The sequence below is a fragment of the Pongo abelii genome, chromosome 16 (genome assembly GCF_028885655.2).
Source record: "Pongo abelii isolate AG06213 chromosome 16, NHGRI_mPonAbe1-v2.0_pri, whole genome shotgun sequence".
Taxonomy (NCBI): Eukaryota; Metazoa; Chordata; class Mammalia; order Primates; family Hominidae; genus Pongo; species Pongo abelii.
This window is the reverse complement of record NC_072001.2, coordinates 61654606-61668310: the sequence shown is the minus strand read 5'-3', so window position 1 is coordinate 61668310 and position 13705 is coordinate 61654606. Positions and strand designations below refer to the sequence as shown.

Here is a 13705-nt window from a genome sequence, read left to right as displayed (position 1 = left end):
TAAATTCACAAAAGCTACTATCATTGGCACTAAAACATCTCAAGCATTGGGCTTGTGAGATACATAGTTACCTGAAAAAATTTAGAAGAAAGCCAGGAACACTGTGCTAGAAGGAACTGGAAGTTCTCAAGGGCTTGAGTGCCATATTTTATTATATATCTGTTGATCTGAACTGCGACTAGGTTCTTTTTACCTTTGTTTTCTGCAGTTTTAACCACTGCTAAATCTGGGCTTTCTGTCTCCAATCTGCCTCTCTTACTGCCATAGTGTGTACTTGTATGGCTCTTTATTTAAATCCATAGGCCAGGTACGGTAGCTTATACCTTTAATCTTCGCACTTTGGGAGGTTGAGGAGGGAAAATTGCTGGAGACTAGCAGTTGAAGACCAACCTGGACAACCTAGCAAGACCCTGTGTATGCAAATAAATAAATGAATTCGTAGGGTGTGGCAGCATGTAGCTTGTAGTCCCAGCTACTGAGGAGGATCACCACAGCCCAGGAGGGCAAGGCTGCAGTGAGCTGTGATTGCACCACTGCATTCCAGCTTGGGCAACAGAGCAAGACCCTGTCTCTTAAAAGAGAAAAAAAAAAAGAGTGTGTAGGTACTAAAAAGACTATCATTAAATATATCCAAACCAGTTTTACTGTCCTATCTCTGTTGTAATGGCCTTGTCACATTATTTGTATGTGTTAGGTAATCTAGAAATAATAAATGAGCTGTTAGATATGTTTCAAGGTCAATATTTAAATAATGACTTACTTGTAATAACTAGTTCAACAGGTATTTTGTTTGTTGGGTAGGTACTGAGGTAATAGGATATAAGTCCAGGGAGCTCACAGGTCAGTTTGGGATAGAGAAGACAGGCCAGAGAAACGTATCTTCAGTCTGTATGCTGTTTTCACAGAACTAGGAGAACCTATTAGGAAAAGCCTTTAAGGAGATAATGCCAGAGCTAAGTTCTTGTTGTATTTTTATTTTTGAAATGGAGTCTCACTGAGCTGCCTAGGCTGGAGTGCAGTGGAGTAATCTCGGCTCACTGCAACCACCGTCTCCCAGGTTCAAGCGGTTCTCCTGTCTCAGCCTCCTGAGTAGCTGGGATTACAGGCACCTGCCATCATGCTTGGCTAATTTTTGTATTTTAGTACAGATGGGGTTTCACCATGTTGGCTGGGCTGGTCTTGAACACCTGACCTCAGGTGATCCACCCGCCCTGGCTTCCCACAGTGCTAGGATTACAGACATGAGCCACCGTGCCTGGCCAAGCTAAGTTCTTAAGAATTAGTCGAAGTAGAGAGTACAGAAATATTTTATGGGAACAGAGCATGTGAAAAAGTCACAGAAGTATGAATTTTGCAAAACAAACCTTTTTTTTCTACTTTTTTTCTTTTGAAAAGTTTGATTATTCTTTTTTCAGTTGACAAAGTAATACATTCAAAAGTAGGCCTTTTTTTTTTTTTTTTTTTTTTAAAAAAACCCTGGACCCCCAGTCTTTCTAGGATGGATTTCTTGTGTATTCTTTGAAACTGTCTATAGCACTCTAAGGATATATACTTTTTAAAAAGGTGGAATCATATACACTTTGCTGTACTTTATCGTGTGCTCAAGTTTTTGCTTTTGCTTTTTTTCCTCTCTCCTACATAGTGGTCTATCTTGGAAATCTTTGGTGGGAAGCATTCGAAGAAGGGTTTGACATGAAGGAGTAACATGGTCAGTTCCATATTTTAGGTAGCCATAACACTGATGGCCATATTTTCATAAAAATGAAAGTAAAGATGAAGGAAGGAAATATATTCAAGATGATAATGACTTTAGGAATAGAAGTGTATCTCCTGTACCCAACTCGCCCATCAACGTGAGAAAGCTAGTAGGAAAACTCTTAAGCCTTTGTACTCATGGATTGGCTCACATTAGAGGTGTTACTACTTCCCCAGCAGGTGTTTGGAAATGCATGGTGGTTGTCAGAATAACTGAAGGGGCCCTACTGGCATTTGATGGATGGGGGCCAGGGATGCTAAACTTTCTGCGTTACTCAAAATGGTCCTGTACTGCTTTGACAGACTGAGGGTGGCCTTCTACTCTGTCTTGCAATAAGTAGCAGGTCTGTTATTTGAGGATGAATAAAAACAAAAAACAATAGGAGTCTATGGAATACCTATATAATAATGGAATGGGAACATCATCTTAAAGACTAACAAGGAGAGCAGAGCTCTGAACATGATTTTTATAGGAAACAAAATAAAATTGAAAAAAAGATCTAGCAGTCTCAAGAAGTGGCTTTTAGAAAGTAGATTGTAAAGTTTTAATTTCCAAGCCAGATTCAGCCCTGTCAGCATGTTTTGTATATTCTACACATTTTAAGAAATTTCTCACAAGTTTGCCAGCATTTAAAAATAGATTTTAAATAAAAATTCTGATATATTGCTTCTCTTGAAAAATCAGATCTTTAAGCAGTAAGGTTGAATTGCATTCCACCTAACCTTCCATGTAAGCTTTTGAATTTGCAGTCCCTGCAATAACAAGCAATGTGAGGGACAACCGTGATACAGTTTTTACAGATTGAACAATAAACATGAAAATAAAGAGAAGAAAGGTGTCTGTGGGACTCTTCTGTATAGAGATCTAATCTGAGAATTAAGTAAGACTGAGAAATGACACTCAAGTGTAAATCATTCTAAGTTTGATTTTAAAATTGAATATATATATGAACGTGTGTGTGTGCATATATATGTATGTATGTATATATCTCTTTCCCTTTTTTGTTCCCTCTCCTTTTTTGAAGCAGTTAATTCCTAAAGCCATTAGGTGAGCCCAAGCATCCTCACCAAAGTTGGGGAGCTATAGTGGCACAGAGCAGAGTGTTGGAACCTGACCAGGTTTGGAAGGTGTGGGATGGGGAACACTACCAGTATGGGGTTTCAGAGCCCAAGCAGGGTGAGAAGTGCACCCCTGTGGAGGAGTGACTGGCATGGGATGTCAAGAGTGCAAGTAGGATGAGGAAGGTGTCTACATAGGAGGGGTAGGACTAAAAGAAACCAGGGCTCTTTGGCAGATTCCAAGGCTGGGGTAGGGAAAGAACAGGATAAATCTGGAACTTCTTGTTGAGCCAGAAAGTAAGAAAGTGCTCAAAGAATGATGTGGACATGTCCAAAAAACACAATAATGTCAGTAATTGATTATATATGTATAAAATAGGAAACCATGAGGGAATAAATCAATGAATACATTGAAAGTTTGATGAAGAACAGGATATTTACATACTTCCAAATTACATCTCTACAAAATATTCATTGTCTACAAAAGAGAAACAAGAATCATGGTAAAATTTGGCAGATAACACCTGAATCCAGTGATGAAGTTAACATCAGCAGTAATGAAATAAAAATCACATGTTACCTGATAGGATGCAGCGAGAACACAGCATCTGTGATATTCTTACCAAAGATGTGTGACCTGAATTTGATCACAAAGAAACACCAGAGAAACCCAAATTGAAGGACATTCCCATACAAAATAACTGCCCTGTAATCTTCAAAAGTATCAAGGTCATAAAAGCCAAGGAAACACTGGAATTTTTCCAAATCAAAGGAGAGAAAAGAAACATGGTGGCTAAATATAGCACACGATTCTGAACTGGATAGTATTGGGACAAATGGCAAAACCTGAATGGGATCTGAGGATTAAATGTTAGTAATGTATCAGCCCTGATTTCCTGATTTTGATGATTGTCTTGTTATCTAGGAAACCACCCTTATGTTGTAGAAATTATATGCTAAAATGTTCAGGAGTAACAGCATGGTGCTAGCAACTTACTCTGAGGTGCTTCCAGATTTTTAAAAGTTTTTTTTTTTGTTTTTGTTTGTTTGTTTGAGGTGGAGTCTCACTCTTTCGCCCAGGCTGGAGTGCAGTGGCACAATCTCGGCTCACTGCAACCTCTGCCTCCCGGGTTCAAGCGATTCTCCCCCCTCAGCCTCTTGAGTAGCAGGATTAGAGGCATCCACCATCATGCCTGGCTAATTTTTGTATTTTTAGTAGAGACGGGGTTTCACCATGTGGGCCTGGCTGGTCTCGAACTCCTGACCTCAGGTGATCCACCCGCCCCAGCCTCCCAAAGTGCTGGGAGCCACTGTGCCCGGCCTCAGGTTTTTAAAAGGTTTTTGAATTGTACTTGCAACTTTTCTTTAAGTTTGAGACTCTTTCAAAATAAAACAAATTTTTAGAAAGTAGGAAGGGCTTTATGTACACACAGAAAAAGTGGCTTGGGATATTTTGCCACAACATGCCTTTTAATTTTAGCATTACTCTCATTAATGCTAAAATTAGCATTAGTATTACTTTAATTATATAAACACTGCTGGAAAAACTAAACAGTGTAGAAGTGGTACCCAGTTTGTTGTAAGTCCCTAAGTCATAGAAAATCTTCTTAAATGGGAGTTTTGCTGGAAACTATTAGTAGTAACTATATGTGTTACAATAATCTGTGTTAAATCAATGTAAAGGTTCAGTTTTAAAGTTGTAAATATTTTGTATGATGTTTATTAGTACATGTGGTCTTAAAACAAAGTTTGAATATTTGGAATTGCAAAATACAATTTAAGACTAGACACAGTAATTTTCCTATAAATTTATCAATAATTTTTGAAGGTTTTTCTGTTTGGTTAATTGATTTGTTTAATATAGGTCAGGTTAAAATAGAAGTTTTGGTTTCTTCTAAGACTGGATGAACTTTGCCTGCTGTTAAAATATGTATTTTCTTCCACTTTTCATATTTAAAAAGATAGTTAACCTATAAACTAATGAATACAATAAAGATATTATATATAATGTAATGAAAACTAATGTATATAAAAAGTAATTTCATAACTAGTCCGAGTCTCAAATTCCAAATGAAATAGAAGAGGAAAAGGGTGTCTCAAAGAGATAGAATTTCAGTCTTAACTTTGATAATCAGAAAGCAATATAGGTTAAAGAGTAATTTTTAAATCTGTTCACTAGTAGAATTTAAAGCAAGTTACATGCTTTCTAAGCCATGGAAAGTATAAATGCAAACAAAACATAGTCTATAAGAGTAAGAGGAGATCCTTTTGTAGTTCATAAGTGTGATGATTGGGTTTGCACACTCATATGTGAGATGTGCCTGCCTCAAACCTTGTTAGGGCATTGGCACATTATCCATTTGAGGGAGAAAAAAGAGTAAGGGGAAAAAACAAAGGAAATATTTAAACCAGAAAATATTTAATAACATGGGAAAATGCAATATAACTATATGCAAGATGACCCCAGTTTTGTGTTTCTGTTCATGTGTATGACAAATGTTGTTATATGTAGAAAAGAGACTGAAAAAAATCAGATTGAGCAGTTTCCTCTACGAGATGAAATTATGGATGATTTCCATTTTCTCCTTTAAACTTTTTTTAAAATTTAAACAATATATATGTGCAAATATCTAACATATGTATACAACTCCTAAACAAAAATGTTCTTTAAAAATTACAATATAGTGTGTTCTATTCTATGTTTTATATACTGTAAAAGATACTCTAAAATATTTTGTAGGTTTTTTTTTTTCAGTGGAAAAATCTGTTTATTTCTAGGCTCATTGGTGGGCAGTATTACTTATGGGAATTGCTCTGATCATGCTAATGGCTGGATTTATTAAGATATGCAGTGTTCATACTCCAAGTAGTAATCCAAAGTTGCCTCCTCCTAAACCACTTCCAGGTAAGAATATTTGAGCAAGATACATATTTATGTAACTCAGAATTGTTTAGCAGGTAGAATTGAATTATAAATGAGTCTTTAGTAACTAATGTTACAGTACTTTCTCCGTAAGAATGGGATTATTGGATGAATGATTTAGTTGATATTTGTGTGCTTTTTGTCAGTCCAATCTGGCCAGTGACTGCTAAGTTAATGCTAATTTATCTGAGGGTCTGAAAATATTTAGAACTAGAAATTTTAAATTTTGCTTGGTATTTGTTTTCTTGTTTTGTTTTTTAAATATATTCTAACATATTCCCTTGTCATGATTGTGGTGAACTACTTTAAAATTATTGATCTTTCTATTCTAATAGTTGTGCTTCTCATATTGTTGTCCTTCCTTCCTCCTTCCTTCCCTTCCATCTTCCCCCCCTCCCGCCCTCCCTTCCTTCTTTTTCTTTTTTCTTTCTCTCACTATGTTGCCCAGGCTGGACTTAATCCTGAGCTCAAGCAATCCTCCCCACTTTAGCCTCCTAAGTAGCTGGGACTATAGGCGCGTGCACTGCACCCAGCTCTCTTATCGTTTTTAGTGTTTGTGCTCTTGAAATATTTTTTGGCACATAAGCTTATTTTCCCCCAGGGTGATGCTTATGGGGACATACAGATCCCAGTCTGTGGGAAAGTCTTATAGTAGAGGATTCATTTATCAGATAAGCATAGTCAAGTATTCTCCATTCCTGAAAACAACTCTTTAGTTCTGGTCTCCACCTTTTACCTCTCAGGGAGACATAGCATGAGGAAGAACCCTCTTTAGGTGAGCTGTGGGCATTGGAAGGAGAAAAGGATAGGAAATAAACCCTTTGTATTGTTTAGTTCGTTTATCCCTCCCCCTCTCCAGGGTATTCATAGCTATTCTCTACAGGTGTGGGGACAGACATTGTCTCAGGGCAGCAGCAGGGGAGAGCCAGAACTAAATGACAGCAGTTCCCTCTCTTGCCGCTCTCAGACTTCTCATAAAATGTCTTGCCTCAGGCAAATCCACTGCCTTATACAAAGTAGTTCAAAACTAGGTTTCTTATACTTTTTTTCTGTTTTCCCTCAGATGTTCACCTGCATTTACCTGTCTGGGGCAAGATGGCCCAGTAGTCATGCTAGGACAGTATCTTAGTGAGAATTAGAGGAAATTTGATTTTTATATCATTGCTGTTCTTAAATTCACAATGTTAGTTAGCACTCTGGAACTTATGTTAGTATTTAAGGAAGTTCTAAGGGCCACATGACACTTTTTAGATACTGTAACCAATTGTGGTCTTATTCAGTGAAACATTTTATGTGTATATTGATTTCATTTTAAGTAAATAGCACCTTTAAAAACTTAGAAAACTAGCTGTCATTTATTGAACCCTCACAAAAAGTGTTAAACATTTTTATATGAATTATATAATCTTTACAACAGGCTATATACGTTAATTATCATCCTTGTTTTACAGTGTAGGCATCTGAGTCTCAGGTTAAGGCATTTGCTCAAAGACACTTAGTAATTCCCTCATATGGATTCTGTCCAGAATCTGTGATATTAATCTGGATTAATCTAATACTTGTGGCTGTTGAGCACTGAATTGTTGCTAGTTTCCATTGAAATGTGCTGTTTTAATTAAAATACATACCAGACTTTGAAGATTTAGTATAAAAAAGGAAATATTTTATTACTAATTTTTGTATTGATTACATATTGAAATGATAACACTTTGGCTATATTAATTTAAATAAAATAAAAAATATTATTAAAATTATTTCACCTTTTAAACCTTTTTTATTATGGCTATCAGAAGATTTTAAATTACATTGATGGCCCATATTATTGGACAGCACTGAACTAAAACCTTTCTTATTGAAACAGCAGCTTTGCTTTTAAAGATTAAAAAGCTCATGATAAATAAATCTGTTTTGCCTTTGTTTGTGGCTCACAGGCACTTTAAAGAGGAGGAGACCTCCACAGCCCATTCAGCAACCCCAGCGTCAGCGGCCCCGAGAGAGTTATCAAATGGGACACATGAGACGCTAACTGCAGCTTTTGCCTTGGTTCTTCCTAGTGCCTACAATGGGAAAACTTCACTCCAAAGAGAAACCTATTAAGTCATCATCTCCAAACTAAACCCTCACAAGTAACAGTTGAAGAAAAAATGGCAAGAGATTATATCCTCAGACCAGGTGGAATTACTTAAATTTTAAAGCCTGAAAATTCCAATTTGGGGGTGGGAGGTGGAAAAGGAACCCAGTTTTCTTATGAACAGATATTTTTAACTTAATGGCACAAAGTCTTAGAATATTATTATGTGCCCCGTGTTCCCTGTTCTTCGTTGCTGCATTTTCTTCACTTGCAGGCAAACTTGGCTCTCGATAAACTTTTACCACAAATTGAAATAAATATATTTTTTTCAACTGCCAATCAAGGCTAGGAGGCTCGACCACCTCAACATTGGAGACATCACTTGCCAATGTACATACCTTGTTATATGCAGACATGTATTTCTTACGTACACTGTACTTCTGTGTGCAATTGTAAACAGAAATTGCAATATGGATGTTTCTTTGTATTATAAAATTTTTCCTCTCTTAATGAAAAATTACTGTTTAATTGACATACTCAGGATAACAGAGAATGGTGGTATACAGTGGTCCAGGATTCTGTAATGCTTTACACAGGCAGTTTTGAAATGAAAATCAATATACCTTTTTCTTATGAGGGAGTTGGTTTTGATACTCATTTTTTCTTTATCACATGGCTGCTACGGGCACAAGTGACTATGCTGAAGAACACAGTTAAGTGTTGTGCAAACTGGACATAGCAGCACATACTACTTCAGAGTTCATGATGTAGATGTCTGGTTTCTGCTTACGTCTTTTAAACTTTCTAATTCAATTCCATATTTCAATTGATAGGTGAAATTTTATTCGTGCTTTGATAGAAATTATGTCAATGAAATGATTCTTTTTATTTGTAGCCTACTTATTTGTGTTTTTCCTATATCTGAAATATGCTAATTATGTTTTCTGTCTGATACGGAAAAGAAAAGCTGTGTCTTTATCAAAATATTTAAACAGTTTTTTCAGCATATCATCACTGATCATTGGTAACCACTAAAGATGAGTAATTTGCTTAAGTAGTAGTTAAAATTGTAGATAGGCCTTCTGACATTTTTTTTCCTAAAATTTTTAACAGCGTTGAAGGTGAAACAGCACAATGTCCCATTCCAAATTTATTTTTGAAACAGATGTAAATAATTGGCATTTTAAAGAGAAAGCAAAAACATTTAATGTATTAACAGGCTTATTGCTATGCAGGAAATAGAAGGGGCATTACAAAAATTGAAGCTTGTGACATATTTATTGCTTCTGTTTTCCAACTACATCACTTCAATTAGAAGTAAAGCTATGATTTTCCTGACTTCATATAGGAGGCAAATTTAGAGAAAGTTGTAAAGATTTCTGTGTTTTGGGTTTTTTTTTCCTTTTTTTTTTTTAAGAGTATAAGGTTTACACAATCATTCTCATAATGTGACGCAAGCCAGCAAGGCCAAAAATGCTAGAGAAAATAACGGGATCTCTTCCTTGTAAACTTGTACAGTATGTGGTGACTTTTTCAAAATACAGCTTTTTGTACATGATTTAGAGACAAATTTTGTACATGAAACCCCAGATAGACTATAAATAATTCTAAACAAACAAGTAGGTAGATATGTATGTAATTGCTTTTAAATCATTTAAATGCCTTTGTTTTTGGACTGTGCAAAGGTTGGAAGTGGGTTTGCATTTCTAAAATGGTGACTTTTATTCTGCAAGAGTTCTTAGTAACTTCTTGAGTGTGGTAGACTTTGGAACGTGTAAATTTTTTGCTTGTAATGTTATCCTGTGGTAGGGTTTTGGCAGGTACACACACTGCCCTATTTTATTTTGAGTCTAAGTTAAATGTTTTCTGAAAAGAGATACATGCACTGAACTCTTTCCACTGCGAATCAAGATGTGGTAAAATAAAAGGATCAAGAGAAATGAGATCTAATACTACTGTCAGTTTTAATGTCCACTGTGTTTTATACAGTATCTTTTTTTGTTCACTTTGGAAATTTTTACTAAAAATTGCAAAAAATAAAGTATTGTGCAAAGATGTAAGATTTTTTGAAACTTGAAATGCATTAATAAATAGACTTGATTAAATCAACTTGAAGGTTCTATACTCTTTGAACTCTGAGAACTATCACAAGAAGCTTCCCACAGGGCAGTGTTTTCTTACAGTTGTCTCTTCCTACGAAAGTATAGATTATCTTTATTCTTAATACTTTGGAATCCGTGTAGAAAATTTCCAGTTAGATGCTCTGTGTACACACAATAAACCTTTTTAAAACACCCAACTAATCTCAACTGCATTACATTGTTTCTAATCAATATTCAGTGCTTGTCTTGGTGGAAGAGGTGAGTCATTTTGAAAACTTATGGTCTTGTTTTTATGTGTTTTTCAAAATTTTGAATGCTAAGTACCTCATTTATTTTAAAAAGCCTAGTTTAATGATAAGTCTGTTTAAAATTTTGAGCCAACATTTTTCTGTTCATAGCAAATAAGGAGAGAATTGACATTTCAGTGTTATCTAGAAAAGGAATTGTAAGCCCAGAATAGTTCCCTGCATGGGGTAATCTGCTTCAAATTATTTTTTAGTCAAGGTTAGCTATGAGTAATACTTGTTAAATGAGTAAATATGTAATACTTTGTGAATTACTTTGTTAATTTAGGAGCATCAAATGTATATTATGTTTAGTTATTTATGAAACTCTCAATATTGATTAATTTGGGTAATTATAAATTAGTTATTTTTCCTTGTAATTGAATGCTTAAATTCTGTTTACAGTCCATCCTCTCTTCCTCCATCCCTCCCTCCCCAGTTTTATAAATTCAGGTACCAATTCACAAACAAAATCAGAAATAAAATAAATTTATTAACTGCTTCTGGATTTAGCATTCCCTGTAGTGTCAGGCAATGTCATGCAGTTTGGGGAAGCATTTATTTAAGGAAATAACAACTTTCTCTGATCAGTCTTGTTTTGTGAGGTGTCTTCAACACTTTGTGCTTTGGGTACTTCGTGTTTGTCACAGTCTTAGGGTAGTGAAATCTGATTTGTCCAAGCTGAGCAAATACTCGACCCTGAGTCTTTGTATTTGTCTCTGTAGTAAGACCTAATTATTATTATTTCTCAAAGATGGGATTGGTGTCCTTGGCAGCTATGAAATTTCAGGGGCTTGTGCGTGAGAAGGCCTTTCTTATTAAGTATTTCTAATTGAAGGTATCAGAGTGTCAAGCATTACAAACCTGGACAGTTCACCTTGAGGAGTACAAGAAGAGATTCATTATCCATATTTAAAGGGTCAAGGTTTCCCAAAACCAGGGTGCAAGCCAGATGTAGTTTTAAAGCAGCTGCCAGGGACAGTTCATCTTTAGAGAAGTCACTATAGTTGTAAGAAATTTTAGTTTCCCTAAAACCACTTTCAACTTCTTAGAAACTAGAAAGACAATTGGTTTGCCCCACAGAAGACAGCTTCAGTTTCAGCATCTCTCTTGTTATGTTCTTGATTAAAAACAACTTCCATTTGATATACTTTCCCCTTTATTACCAGTGTAGTTTTTTCACTATTGTTTCTGTATTCAACTCTTTATATGATTAGGATAGAAATTTTAGCCCATCTGTTTTATATTACTATATTGTTTGTGTGTCTTAGATAGATACATATATATACTATTTTCAGTAGAAATTCATGTATTTTATAATTGATAAGCTCTTCAGAGCATCTCTTCTATAAAAAACAAGAGGATGCTAGGTAAAACAGAGCATTGAGCAAAATACTGATTAGTTTTTGCTTTTTCCTGAAATCTACACTAAAGTGATAGGGTGTGGGGTAATCCAACAAGGACAAGGTGAATTGAACAAGAACGAAATCTGGAAGCAGATGAAGGAGTACTATTGATTTGGCAGACCCAGGGAAGTCAAATCCTAAACCAGCAGTGGGAACACAAGAGAATGGTGTAGTTTGCACTGTTAAGATTTGGGTACCTGGCAGGGCTGGGCGCGGTGGCTCACACCTGTAATCCCAGCACTTTGGGAGGCTGAGATGGGTGGATCACTTGAGGTCAGGAGTTTGAGACCAGCCTGGCCAACACGGTGAAACCCCGTCTCTACTAAAAATACAGCTGGGCGTGGTGGCACATGCCTGTAATCCCTGCTACTCAGGAGGCAGAGGCAGGAGATTTGCTTAAACCCAGGAGGCAGAGGCTGCAGTGAGCCGCGATTGCGCCGTTGCACTCCAGCCTGGGTGACAGAGCAAGACTCTGTCTCAAAAAAAGAAAAAAAAAAAATTTGAGTACCTGGCCTTTGTTACTTTTTTTCTATGTGTGTGACAAAAACATAATGTGCACACTTTTGTAACCCACCTTTCTCATTTAACAGTACATTGATATTGTATATCACATTAATTACTATAAATATGTCTGTGGATATATGTTTTTTTTTCTTAACCAATTTCCCATTGTTTGGACATTTAGGTTCCACATTGTTTATTATTTTAAACAATTATAAAGAATTTTAAACGATTCTTAGGAAAATCCTCAGCCTAATAATAAAATTAATTCCTAAAAGTGGAATTGTTGGGGTAAAGGTTTTTTGAGGGTCATTGATAAAAATTATGGTACTGTCTCCCAGATAGATGTACCAAGTTATACTCCCACGATTAAAATATATATATATATATATTTTTTAAAAAAAATCAGAGTGCCATCCTTAGAAATCCACATATATGCAGCCACATGAATGTATCGGAAACGATAATAGAAGACTCATGCTTAATTAAGTTGATTAGCTTTAGACATAATTCAGATGAAAGTCAAATTGAGTGCCCTAATTGTGGTCTCTTAAGTACCATTTTTCTTCAAGGGAACCAGACTCCTTTGCATAAATCACTAGTTCCACCCGTAAGAAAGAAATGTACAAGAAGAGCGTAGGAAACATTCTTTTGTACCAGATGAGGAAGATTCAGGAGGCACCTTAGAAGTTACCACTGGCCAAAGCTGAGATAACTTTAGCGTCAGCAAGGATAATATCTGCAAGAGATTGAAACTCATAGTATTACATTTAACTCTGTGAGTTAATGATAGTAGTGGACAGAATTATAGTTACCTTTGGGATACGCTTTTAAAGAAATTCCAGGTAATAAGAGAAATGGTAGAATTAGGATATCACCGTTTTACCCCCCCCAACAATTAATGGATCTAGACAATAATCGCCAGTGACTGCTAACCTCACAAAGTAAGAGCAATCAGATTTTGTGCCTCCTAATGGAAGTACATATACCACCTATGAAGCAGTTCTGCCAAAAGTCACATCGGATCATAATGAAGCCTCCTGATCTAACTACCCCTTCATTAGAAATACAGGGGACAGAGGGACAAATAATATACAAGGGACTCAATCAGCAAAATCCAGACTCTGGAAAACTACAAGACAAATGGCCCTGCTTCAGCAGCAGAAATGCAAAGAGAAAAGACAACGATAGGTTAAAGGAGACTTAAGAGATATATCTATCAAGACAATTTATGGACTTATTTGGATACTGATTTGAACAAACTGTTGAGACCATTGGAAAAATGCGAAAAGTGGATATTTGATATTAAGGTTTTTAATTATTTTTAGGTGTGATAATGGTATTGTTACATTTTTTAAAGGACCCCTTTTAGAGATGCAAATTGAAACACTTGATATGATGTATACGTTTTTGCTTAAAAATAAGGAAGTTGGCTGGTGTGTGTGGATATAGTTGAAACGAGATAGGCTGTGAGTTGATAATTATTGAAGCTGGGTGATGGGCACTTGGGGATTTATTATATTATTTTCTCTACTTGTGTTTATATTTGAAATTTTTCATAAAAGTTTTAAAATGTGGCTGGGTGTGATGGCTCATGCCTGTAA

At 35.8% G+C, this 13705-nt stretch overlaps 1 protein-coding gene and 1 non-coding gene across 3 annotated transcripts in view; both read left to right on the top strand.

Moving 5' to 3' along the window:
- The window catches only part of ADAM10 (ADAM metallopeptidase domain 10), a 157270-nt gene extending 147353 nt beyond the window's left edge, over positions 1-9917 (top strand). For both annotated transcript variants that reach the window (NM_001131095.1, XM_063715950.1), the window contains 2 exon segments: positions 5593-5719; positions 7669-9917. In NM_001131095.1, coding sequence (NP_001124567.1) covers positions 5593-5719; positions 7669-7763 — 222 coding nt within the window. In that variant the 3' untranslated portion in view covers positions 7764-9917.
- Positions 5077-5180, top strand: LOC112129289 (small nucleolar RNA U13). The gene has a single exon (XR_002911696.1). It is a non-coding gene; the product is annotated as a small nucleolar RNA U13 (small nucleolar RNA).
- Positions 9918-13705: the final 3788 nt, after the last annotated feature.